This window comes from Bos indicus, chromosome 12, assembly GCF_029378745.1.
Source record: "Bos indicus isolate NIAB-ARS_2022 breed Sahiwal x Tharparkar chromosome 12, NIAB-ARS_B.indTharparkar_mat_pri_1.0, whole genome shotgun sequence".
Taxonomy (NCBI): Eukaryota; Metazoa; Chordata; class Mammalia; order Artiodactyla; family Bovidae; genus Bos; species Bos indicus.
In genome coordinates, this window is record NC_091771.1 from 74,156,480 (window position 1) to 74,169,240 (window position 12,761).

The 12,761-nt window shown below is 37.5% G+C and overlaps 1 protein-coding gene across 1 annotated transcript in view; it reads right to left on the bottom strand.

Moving 5' to 3' along the window:
• Positions 1-444: 444 nt before the first annotated feature.
• The window catches only part of LOC139186162 (ATP-binding cassette sub-family C member 4-like), a 183,774-nt gene continuing 171,457 nt past the window's right edge, over positions 445-12,761 (bottom strand). Inside the window, exon 31 of the mRNA XM_070799967.1 lies at positions 445-2,197. Within this exon, the coding sequence (XP_070656068.1) occupies positions 2,177-2,197 (21 nt within the window). The 3' untranslated portion in view covers positions 445-2,176. The remainder of the gene's footprint in view (positions 2,198-12,761) is intronic.

Here is a 12,761-nt window from a genome sequence, read left to right on the forward strand (position 1 = left end):
GTGACACAGGCCGTGAAGACCTGGAGATGTGCTGTTCTGACCTCCCTTCAAGGACTCTCCCCCTAGTTGCTGGAAGTGCTGCCAGTGGGCAATCTTCAGCCTCCACAGCTTCTGGGGGGCAGCCTGTGTGAAATGACCCATCCAGGTGGAGGCATAAAGGCCTGGCCAGTGGACATGTCAGGACAGCCCTGAAGGGCCATCTTCACTCCAGAGCCCTGAAGGGTCAGCTAAGGTCATCTGGCCCATGATCCAGCTTGGTTTTTTCCCTCTGCTCTATCCAGTTTCTTCACTCTTAATTCCATGAGTGCTAATTCCAACAACACCCCTAATAAACATCCCAACACTAAACTCCATCTGAGTCTATATCCCAAAGAACCAATCTGTAACATACATCAAAAACATTCCAGAATTTGAGAAGGATTTTTATTTGAAAATTATGTTATACACATAACATCTTAAAATCCCATGAATAGAAAACAAAAATGGTGGAAACAAGGACTTTGTGTGTCAATATTTTAAACCTTTCATTTAAAATCCTCACTCTAATGTTCTCTGACCAAAATGAAGTTAAGTTATGTATTAATATCAAAAGAAAACTATTACATCAAATCATAAGAAACTGCTATTTTTATGAGCTAATAAAGGTTGACTGTTAGCAATTTACATAGCTAATATAAAAGAAAAATAGCTATTAGTATCTGGAGTTTAGAGAACATTACACTGATGAATAACTCATGAGTGAAATATATAATAATAAATCAAATTAATAATTTGAAAATACATAATACTGTGATTATTGAACAGTGCTCACTACCAAAACTTGTAGGCTACAGCTAAAGTGGGCCTTTAGGTGGAATAAAAAAGTAGGTTTTATGTACTTGCATAGGGGAAAAAAAAGTTTAAAAATTAATATGTTTCCAATTGAAGAATTTGGAGAAAAAAACTCAAATGAAGAAAAGTTGAAGGAATGGAAGAATATGATGAGCTAGATAACATAAAATCAGAAAGAATCAATCAAGCACAGAATTTGATTCTTTGAAAATTAATAGGAAAAAATCAAGCAAGATTATTCAAGAAAAAAAACAAGGCTCAAAGAAAATTAAAAAGCAAAATAGAACCCAATTATAGCTACTTAGATATTAAACATATAAGATTTTATGAATAATTTTAAGTCAATCAAGCTGAAAACTCATATGAAATAGATTAATTCACAAAGAATGAAACTTACCAAAAATGACTGTAGAAATAATAGTGGTCTAATACTGAGTGGTCTAAAATAATCACTAAAAATAAACTAGATGGTGATGGTTTCATGACACTGTGAATGTGGCTAATGCAGTGAATTGTATGTTAAAATGGTATCATCGAAATTTTATGTTATAAATTTAAAAAGTGTAAAATACAGAATACAATACAATTCTCCATCTAGAAGACAGTGATCACCTAGAAGGGCTCCTATTTTGAGAAAGCGTATTTTCTCTTCCTTTTGTTTTAGAATATATAATCAAATATTACCTTTTAAATCAAGTGTCTTTTAAATTTGGGCAGAGGATACCTCTCTTTCCTATCTCACATAAACTAAAGTATATTTTTTTTGTTTTTTCTTTTTTATATCTCTATTTTAATCAGAGATATTTATATGCAATAATGGATCGTAGCACTGTTAAAGAAAGTGGTAAAACAAATGGTGACTTCACATGGTCTTCAAGTAAATAGAACCCCTGATAAAATTGGAAAGTAATATGTAATTTTAGGAACAGTAAAAGACATCTGTGACAACTTTCTTTATACCTCATAAAATGAGTTTTGGTTCTGGAGTCTCTCAAGGCACTAAACCTGGTAGACAGCTTTCACTGGTGGACTTCACTCTGATTTGGATAAGAAAAAATAGTATAATATATAAATAAAAATAATAAATCATTTTGTTAGAGCTGGAAACCATTGGGCAAAATTGGAGAAAAGAAGTCCAAATAAACTAACATCCATGTGTAAATATTTGGGACTAGTTTAAAAAAAGTATAATATAGTTTTTGCAGTGCAAAAACTATTGGAAAAACACCTTTGGAATAGACTTGACATCATGGTAGAATCACAGTGCTGACTCAACAATCATTAAGGCTGAGGGCTGTCCATTGGAAGCATTCATAACCACATGGCCACTGTGAGTAACGTCTGGTTATTTCTTTTTGGTGTGTGCCTGAAGGGGAAAAAAAACAACAACAACAAAAAATGTTTAAAGCATTTTAAAGTCTTCCTTTCTAAGCAACACACTTGGAATACATGTGGAAGATGTCCACATCTTCATATTAAACAATCACATAGCTACTGGAGGCACAATTTTAAAAACCAGGGATGTGCTTATTCTATGGAGGAAGTAGTCCCATTAGACTTCTCAGTGGGGCTGGGCTTAATGCCAAATAACCTGTAGATTCACTAGAGTTCTGATCATTCTAATTCACAGATATGCTTTGTTACTACAGTATATTAAAAAACAAAATCACTTTACTGACTCAAAACCTGGAGATAAATTAAAAACAGAGTGACAAAGACGCTAGGAAATCCAGCGTCTGCACAAGAGTTTCTCATTTTCACACATAAAATGAGCTCAATAAATCTGGATGTTAATATCCAGTTTTAATCCCTGTATTTTATAAATTCTGATTGATAAACATTGAAATGCTGGATATATACATATATGAAATATGCTGCTGCTGCTAAGTTGCTTCAGTTGTGTCCAACTTTGTGCGACCCCATAGATGGCAGCCCACCAGGCTCCCCCATCCCTGGGATTCCCCAGGCAAGAACACTGGAGTGAGTTGCCATTTCCTTCTCCAGTGCATTAAAGTGAAAAGTGACTGAGTAATACTCCATTGTGTATATGTACCACGGCTTTCTTATCTATTCATCTGCTGATGGACATCTAGGTTGCTTCCATGTCCTGGCTATTATAAACAGTGCTGCAATGAACATTGGGGTACATGTGTCTCTTTCAAGCGAAGTCGCTCAGTCATGTCCAACTCAGCGACCCCATGGACTGCAGCCTACCAGGCTCCTCTGTCCATGAGATTTTCCAGGCAAGAGTACTGGAGTTGGGTCGCCATTGCCTTCTCTGATATATGAAATATATTGATATATATATGAAATATATTGACACACATATATATATATGAAATATATTTCATATACATATATGAAATATCCTGGCATTTAATTTGTGTGGCAAAAGCTATTAGAGGTCCTATAGAAATGTGATCTGTGAATAATTGGTCCCAGGAATGAAAAAAGAATCTAATGCTTTAACAATGACTCAACCAAGCAACTTCTCTAAAATGTAAGATGATACCCAAAATAGGACAGTTCTTTGCCAGCTTGATTTTTTGAATTCTACCAATTTCTAGCTGAACTGGAAGAGACGGGCTTTCTGATGAATGTATAATCAGAACACAAAGAAATGAAATGCTGTCAAATTTCACTGTTTCACAACCATCACTTTTGAGTAGATGTATCCTATCTCAGTTTCTTGACAGATGCACATAACAAAATGAAATAATGTCAAGACTTGTGAGCTCTTATCTGTAAAAGTGTCTGGGTGAAGAAAAGACTTTAAAAGTAATTTTTTCCCCAAAGAAGAATGTGAAAACTTCTGTCTTTAAAGCAGAAAATGTGCCATCTATGTGAGACTCATTCTTGTCATATGATTTCAGATCTATTTTACAAAAGATGACTCCAAGTTCATTTGTGGATGTTGTTAACAAAGTTATCATGAGAGATAATGGACTTCATACATGAATACCAAAGTTCTGAGACCCCTACCTTCATATTAGGTGTACTTTCTTTTCCTCTTCTTGCTTGCATACTTGCTACCCTCAAAACAGCACTACATATGAAATTATATATTAAAAGACCAGTATATATAGACCACTATATATTAAGTGGTCTATATATTAAAAGACCACTTAAGGAGAAAAATAAAATTCTCCAAAAGTACTTGGATTCCACTGGGTGAAATCTCAGACTATTTTGATTCAAAATGCAAGGATTTAAAAGTCAGGCTTTTGGGGGCTAATTGCATATCATCTCCCTCCTCCATTTTTCTAAGCTACCCATTCTTGTATGGTTATATATTTATGTACTCTCTTTGTGAAACTAAAAACAGCCAAAAAACACATGAAAAAAAAAAAAAACCCACACATGGAAATAGAATTCATTTTCTCCCGGTTGACAGTCCTCCAAAAATTAGCTGGCTCCTTTCCCTATAGCCCTTCTCAACATAATTTTTTATTTTTAAAAATGTTATTAGCAGCAACTTTTAACCAAAATGATCTTCACTTCATGGTCTAAAATACTTGAAACTAAATAATGAAAACAAGCTTCCTGTGTATAAAATTCTTGATTTGACCTTCCTCTCTCCCATCTGTTGTCCTGGTGTAGACCACACTCTGGCTGACAGCAGGAGTGAGAGAAGGCATCTTTTCCAAGAGCAGGTTACGAAGGGCGTTGAGGTGACTGAACACTTGTTAGCAGAGACCTCATGGTCTCTACTGAGCCTGAGGTGGAGAAGCCCAGTCTCACCTCTCTCTCCTTGGACCACTGCTGACCCTAGAAAGATCACTTAAGCTCACTCTGCACCAGCTGCCTCATTGGTGAAACAAGACAGTGACCTACCTCATAGGAACTAAGAGATGGCTACAAACTGCAGGTTGAAAACAGGCTGAGCTAAGCATTGGGTGTGATTACAATGCTGCTCAGAGATGTGGCCCCTTAGTCTACAGAAAGTAGCAATATCACATGATTTATGGGATGAAAGCAAAACATCTGGAAAGCTCTTTTGTTAATCATTTGATCTTATCTTTACAGAAGCCCAGAGTAGAAGTTAAGACACAATTAATTCACTTAATATGATAAAAGATTACTAAAACTTTCTAACCTGGGACTTTAAGAAGTCATTTAGGTTCTCCTACCTCAGTTTCTCCATCTAAAGGATAATATTGCCAGCTCAGCATGGTTGTGAAGATTAAAAAAGATGATGTCAAAAAAGTTCAAATTCAAGGCAAGCAGAACAAAGGATCCAATATTGGGTTTCTTGAGTCATTTTCAGTTCTTCTCTTGGGTTTGGTTCATTATAGTTCCTCCAGTATAGGTTGAAATTTAGTATTTATACTCCAGCTTGTAAACAAAGCTACTATCATGGAATTAGATATCACTAAAAGCAGTAGAGCAATAAAAGCTTTCCTGCATGGATAAAGGAATCAATGTATTGAATATACTGAATCAATGGTTCAATATATAGAGAATTATGGCTCAAGACTCTGCCCATTCATTCTTACTGAGCTACATGGCCCTAGTTCAATCTCAATAACCCTCAAACTCCTCTCCTTTTAATTAATTGGCTAAATAATTATTTCACTGAAGTATATAGCTTATTTACAGTGTTTTAGTTTCTAGCGTACAGCAAAGTGATTCACTTATACACACACATTCTTTTTCAGATTCTTTTCTATTGTAGGTTATTACAACATATTGAATATAGTTCCTGATGTTATACAGTAGGTCATTGTCTATTTTATATGTGAATGTATGTATCTGATAATCTTAAGCTTCTAATTTATCCCTCCCTCTCCTTCCCCTTTTATTAACCTTGTTTGTTTTCTATTTCTGTGAGTTTTATAAATAAGTTCATTTGTTTTTTTTTAATTAATTACACATATAAGTGCTATATGATTTTTGTCTTTCTCTGCTTCACACAGTATGATAATCTCTAGATCCATCCATGTTACTGCAAATGGCATTATTTCATTCTCTTTCATGGCTGAATAATATTCCATTGTATGTGTATATACAGTATATGCATGTAGACACATGTATGTATCACAAACCTAGATGAATAAATAAAGAAGATGTATGTATATGTATATACACATACTGTATCTTCTTTACCCATTCATCTGCCAGCAGGCATTTAGGTTGCTTTCACATCTTATCTGTTCTTAGTACTGCTGCTATGAAGACAAGGATGCATGTATCTTTTTGAATTATAGTTTTGTCTGGGGATATTCCCAGGAGTGGGATTGCTGGATAATATGGCAACTCTATTTTTAGTTTTTTGAGGAATTTCCAGACTGTTCTGCAATCTGGAATTTCCATACTGTTCTGCAATTCCATACTGTGACTGCACCAATTTGTAATCACATCAACAATATAAGGAGGTACCTTTTTTTCCATACCCTCTTCATCATTTATTATTTGTAGACTTCTAAATGATGTCCATTCTGACCAGTGTGAGGTGATACCTCATTATAGTTTTGAATTCGATTTCCTTAATCATTAATGACGTTGAGCATCTTTTCATGTGGCTATTGGCCATCTGTACGTTTTCTTTGAAGAAATATGTTTAGTTCTTATGCCCATTTTTCTATTGAGTTGTATGCTTTTTTTGTTTATGAGTTGTAAGAACTTTTCATATATTTTGGAAATTAAGCTGTTGTCAGTCTCATAGTTTACAACTATTTTTTCCCACTCCATAGGTTGTCTTTTCACTCTGTTTATGGTTTCCTTTACTCTACAAAAGCTTTTAAGTTGCTTAGGTCCCATTTTTTTACTTTTGCTTTTGCTTCCATTACTCTAGGTTAAATTTCTCATCTTTAAAGCAAGTCTAACTTTGTGTACAGTCTTCCCAGGTAGTGCTAATGTTAAAGAATCTGCCTGCCAATGCAGGAGCCTCAGGAGATGTGGGTTCAATCCTTGAGTCTGGAAAATTCCCCTGTAGAAGGAAATGGCAATCCACTCCAGTAGTCTTGCCTGGAAAATCCCATAGACAGAGGAGCCTGGCAGATTATAGTCCATGGCATCACAAAGAGTTGGACACAACTGAAGCAACTTAATACGCATGCAACTTTGTGTACATACTGGCAGGTACATTATCAAAGTTAAAGAGTACTAGAGAGTTAAGATTTCTGCTTTTTGATTAATTGAATAGTGAATTTTCCCTCCCCTTATCCTCTCAGAAATCACCAAAAACAGCAAGGATATTGGTAGATAAAAAATAAGGGTAATCCTTGAAGAAATCAGGAGTCATTTGAAACTTCAAAAGACAAAAGGATCTCAACAGGCTGCCTTAGACAACAGGATACAATCAGCTGTGGCAAGACAAACAGAGGCTACCTAAGGGAAACAGATCTCAGCTATCATGAGTGAGCAGTTCTCCAACTAACTGGTGAATTCTAAGGTATTTCAATGAGGTATCATAAAAAACCACTATGTTTGTGTGAAGCATATACACTGTCAAGGACCTTGGAGAAGAGAAATTCTGAAATGCAAGCATCATTGTAACCACCCATCTCTGCAGGCTAGGGAATATTCATTCTCAGTTTTTCCCTAGCTTGCTTATCCTGTCTCTCTCTCTCTCTTTTGGTTATAAGAAGCTTCTGTACTAAATAGATAGAATCCCCTGTAGCTTGAAGTGATGCCCTGCAAATATTAATACATGACCTAGAAAAAATCACTTAATCCAAAGGAAAGCAAAAGGAATAACAATAATAATAAAGTAGTATAAGATCTATAAAATACACAGATAATGTGCTCCCTGGACCAGCTCTCTGACCTTCAGTGAACCCTTGACCCAGTCACCTCATCCATTATGTGGAATTAAAAATAAAAGACTATCATGAGAATAAAGTGAAATCATACATGTAAGAACTATGTAAAATAAATTATAAAGAACTACACAAATAGTCAGACATGACTGACTGAACAACAACAACACACGAATGTAGTTTGTGTATATTTCCTGGAGAAGGAAATGGCAACCCACTCCAGTATTCTTGCCTGGAGAACCCCATGAACAGTATGAAAAGGCAAAAAGTATGACACCAGAAGATGAGCCCCTCAGGTTGGAAGCTGTCCAATAAGCTACTGGGGAGTAGGGGAAGACAATTGCTAATAGCTCCAGAATGAATGAAGTGCTGGGCCAAAGTGGAAACGATGCTCAGTAGTGGATGCATCTGCCGGGGAAAGTGAAGTTTGATGCTATAAAGAACAATATTGCATAGGAACCTGGCATGTTAGGACCATAAATCAAGGTAAATTCAAAGTGGTCAAACAGGAGATGGCAAGAGTGAATATCAACATTTTAGAAGTCAGTGAACTAAACTGGAAAGGAACAGGTGAATCTAACTCAGATGACCATTATATCTACAACTGTGGACAAGAATCCCTTAAAAGAAATGTAGTAGCCCTCGTGGTCAACAAAAGAGTCCAAAAGGTAGTACGTGGGTGCAATCTCAAAAATAACAATGATCTTGATTCATTTCCAAAGCAAACCATTCAACATGTAATCCAAGTCTATGACCCAACAACTGATGCCAAAGAAGCTGAAGCTGACTGGTTCTATGAAGACCTACAAGACCTAGAACTAACATTTTTTAAAAAAAAGATATCCTTTTCATCATAGGTGACTGGAATGCAAAGATAGGAACTCAAGAGATACCTCAAGTAATAGGCAAGTTTGGCCTTGGAGTACAAAATGAAGCAGGACAAAGGCTAACAAAGTTTTGCCAAGAGAACATATTGGTCATAGCAAACACCCTTTTCCAATAGCCCAGCAGCTGACTGTGCACATGGACATCACCAGCTGGTCAAAATTGAAATCAGATGATTATATTCTTTGCAGCCAAAGATGGAGAAACTCTACACGGTCAGCAAAACAAGAACTGGAGCTGACTGTGATTCAGGTCATCAGCTGCTTATTGCAAAATTCAAACTTAAATAGAAGGAAGTAGAGAAAATCACTAAGCTATTCAGATCAGATCAGATCAGTCGCTCAGTCATGTCCGACTCTGTGACCCCATGAATCACAGCACGCCAGGCCTCCCTGTCCATCACCAACTCCTGGAGTTCACTCAGACTCATGTCCATCGAGTCAGTGATGCCATCCAGCCATCTCATCCTCTGTCATCCCCTTCTCCTCCTGCCCCCAATCCCTCCCAGCATCAGAGTCTTTTCCAATGAGTCAACTCTTCGCATGAGGTGGCCAAAGTACTGGAGTTTCAGCTTTAGCATCATTCCTTCCAAAGAAACCCCAGGGCTGATCTCCTTCAGAATGGACTGGTTGGGTCTCCTTGCAGTTCAAGGGACTCTTAAGAGTCTTCTCCAACACCACAGTTCAAAAGCATCAATTCTTCGGCGCTCATCCTTCTTCACAGTCCAAATCTCACATCCATGCATGACCACAGGAAAAACCTTAGCCTTGACTAGATGAACCTTTGTTGGGAAAGTAATGTCTCTGCTTTTGAATATGCTATCTAGGTTGGTCTTAACTTTCCTTCAAAGGAGTAAGCTTCTTTTAATTTCATGGCTGCAGTCACCATCTGTAGTGATTTTGGAGCCCAGAAAAATAAAGTCTGACACTGTTTCAACTGTTTCCCCATCTATTTCCCATGAAGTGGTGGGACCGGAGGCCATGATCTTCGCTTTCTGAATGTTGAGCTTTAAGCCAACTTTTTCACTCTCCACTTTCACTTTCATCAAGAGGCTTTTGAGTTCCTCTTCACTTTCTGCCATAAGGGTGGTGTCATCTGCATATCTGAGGTTATTGATATTTCTCCCGCCAATCTTGATTCCAGCTTGTGTTTCTTCCAGTCCAGCGTTTCTCATGATGTACTCTGCATAGAAGTTAAATAAAGAGGGTGACAATATACAGCCTTGATGAACTCCTTTTCCTATTTGGAACCAGTCTGTTGTTCCATGTCCAGTTCTAACTGTTGCTTTCTGACCTGCATATAAATTTCTCAAGAGGCAGATCAGGTGTTCTGGTATTTCCATCTCTTTCAGAATTTTCCACGGTTTATTGTGATCCACACAGTCAAAGGCTTTGGCATAGTCAATAAAGCAGAAATAGATGTTTTCCTGGAACTCTCTTGCTTTTTCCATGATCCAGCAGATGTTGGCAATTTGATCTCTGGTTCCTCTGCCTTTTCTAAAACCAACTTGAACATCAAGAAGTTCACGGTTCACATATTGCTGAAGCCTGGCTTGGAGAATTTTGAGCATTACTTTACTAGCATGTGAGATGAGTGCAATTGTGAGGTAGTTTGAGCATTCTTTGGCATTGCCTTTCTTTGGGGTTGGAATGAAAACTGACCTTTTCCAGTCCTGTGGCCACTGCTGAGTTTTCCAAATTTGCTGGCATATTGAGTGCAGCACTTTCACAGCATCATCTTTCAGGATTTGGGGTAGCTCAACTGGAATTCCACCACCTCCACTAGCTTTATTCGTAGTGATGCTTTCTAAGGCCCACTTGCCTTCACATTCCAGGATGTCTGGCTCTAGGTCAGTGATCACACCATCGTGATTATCTGGGTCATGAAGATCTTTTTATGCAGTTCTTCTGTGTATTCTTGACACCTCTTCTTAATATCTTCTGCATCTGTTAGGTCCATACCATTTCTGTCCTTTATCGAGCCCATCTTTGCATGAAATGTTCCCTTGGTATCTCTAATTTTCTTGAAGAGACCCTAGTCTTGCCCATTCTGTTGTTTTCCTCTATTTCTTTGCATTGATTGCTGAAGAAGGCTTTCTTATCTCTTCTTGCTATTCTTTGGAACTCTGCATTCAGATGCGTATATCTTTCCTTTTCTCCTTTGCTTTTCACTTCTCTTCTTTTCACAGCTATTTGTAAGGCCTCCCCAGACAGCCATTTTGCTTTTTTGCATTTCTTCTCAGCTATTACCTAAATCAAATCTCTTATAATTATACGGTGGAGGTGATGAATAGATTCAAAGGATAAGATCTGGTAGACAGAGCATCTGAAGAACTTTGAACAGAGGTCTGTAACAGTGTATGGGAGGGAGTGACCAAAACCATCCCAAAGAAAAAGAAATGCAAGAAGGCAACGTGGTTGTCTGAGGAGGCTTCACAGATAGCCAAGGAAAGAAGAGAAGCACAAGGCAAAGGAGAAAGGGAAAGATATACACAACTGAATGCAGAGTTTCCACAGGATAACAAGGAGAGAAAAGAACATCTTCTTAAATGAACAATGCAAAGAAAGGGAGGAAAAGAATAGAATGGGAAAGACTAGAGATCTCTTTCAAGAAAATTGGAGCTATCAAGCAAACATTTCATGCAAGGATGGGCATGATAAAGGACAGAAAACTCAAGGACTTAACAGAAGCAGAAGAGATTAAGAAGTGGCAAGAATACACAGAACTATACAAGAAAGATCTTAACATTACAGATAATCACAATGGTTTGGTCACTCACCTAGAACTGGATATCCTGGAGTGTGAAGTCGGTGGGTTTTAGGAAGCATTACTATGATCAAAACCAGTGAAGGTGATGGGATTCCAGCTGAGCTATTTAAAATCTTAAAAGATACTTGTGCTCAAGTAATGCCCTCAATAGGGCAAATTTGGAAACCAGCAGCTGCCACAAGACTGGGAAAGGTCAATTTTCATTCTAATCCCAAAGAAGATCAATGCCAAAGAATGTTCAAATTACTGCACAGTTGCACTCATTTCCCATGCTAGCAAGGTTATGTTCAAAATCCTTTAAGCTAGGCTTCTGTAGTACATAAACGAAGAACTTACAGACATACAAGATGGGTTTAGAAAAGGTAGAGGAACCAGAGATCAAATTGCCAACATTTGTTGGATCATGGAGAAAGCAAGGGAGTTCCAGTAAAACATCTACTTCTGCTTCATTGACTACACTAAAGCCTTTGACTGTGTGGATCACAACAAACTGTAGAAAATTCTTTAAGAGATGGAAGTACCAGTCCACTTAACCTGCCTCCTGAGAAACCTGTATGCAGGTCCAGAAGAAACAGTTAGAACCAGACATGGAAAAATGGACTGGGTCAAAACTGGGAAAGGAGTACATCAAGGCTGTATATTGTCACTCTGTTTATTTAACTTAAATGCAGGGTAGATCATGTGAAATGCCAGGTTGGGTGAGTCACAAGTTGGAATCACGAATGCTGGGAGAAATAACAACAACCTCAGATAGGCAGATGATACTATTCTAATGGCAGTAAGTGGAGACAAGCTAAAAGAACCTCTTGATGAGGGTGAAAAAGGAGAGTGAAAAGCTGGCTTGCCACTCAACATTAAAAACAGTAAGATAATCACATCCTATCCCATCACTTCATTGCAAATAGACAGGGTAACAGTGGAAGCAGTGACAGATTTTCTTGGGTTCCAAAATCACTGTGGACAATGACTACAGTCAAGAAATTAAAAGATGCTTGCTCCTTGGAAGGAAAGCTATGAAATATGAGAGTTGGAGGGGAGAAAGGGTGGAATATTGTTCATTGGATCTAGAAAGACCTACTGGGAAAAAGTGTAGGTCACCTCTGTTTTCTAATTTGTGAAGAAAAATCCTACATGATACTAATATCATTTTCTCCATAAGTCTTTGTTGTTTAGTATTACATCCAGTTAGAGAGTTGGTCTGTTTGCTCTACCAAAACCTCTATTAGCACTCTAGAGATCTCCTTTCCTGTGATGATACCATCTGCTTGCTAAGTCTTTGTTTTATTACTTTCTGTGTGTGAAATGCCTCTACAGTTGCATTTCTACTCTTTAATGTTGTATGCAGTGACTTGTTCCTCAAATGTGCTGCTCTGATTTTAAATTTGTGTCCCACCAGTAAAGTTCAGATTCAACCCCCAAAACAAACAAAAATAATTAGTTCCAGTTACCCCCTTATGCTTCCTGTATCTTCTGGAAGATGGAAGTTGTCACCAGAATAAGTCATGAATTCACAAT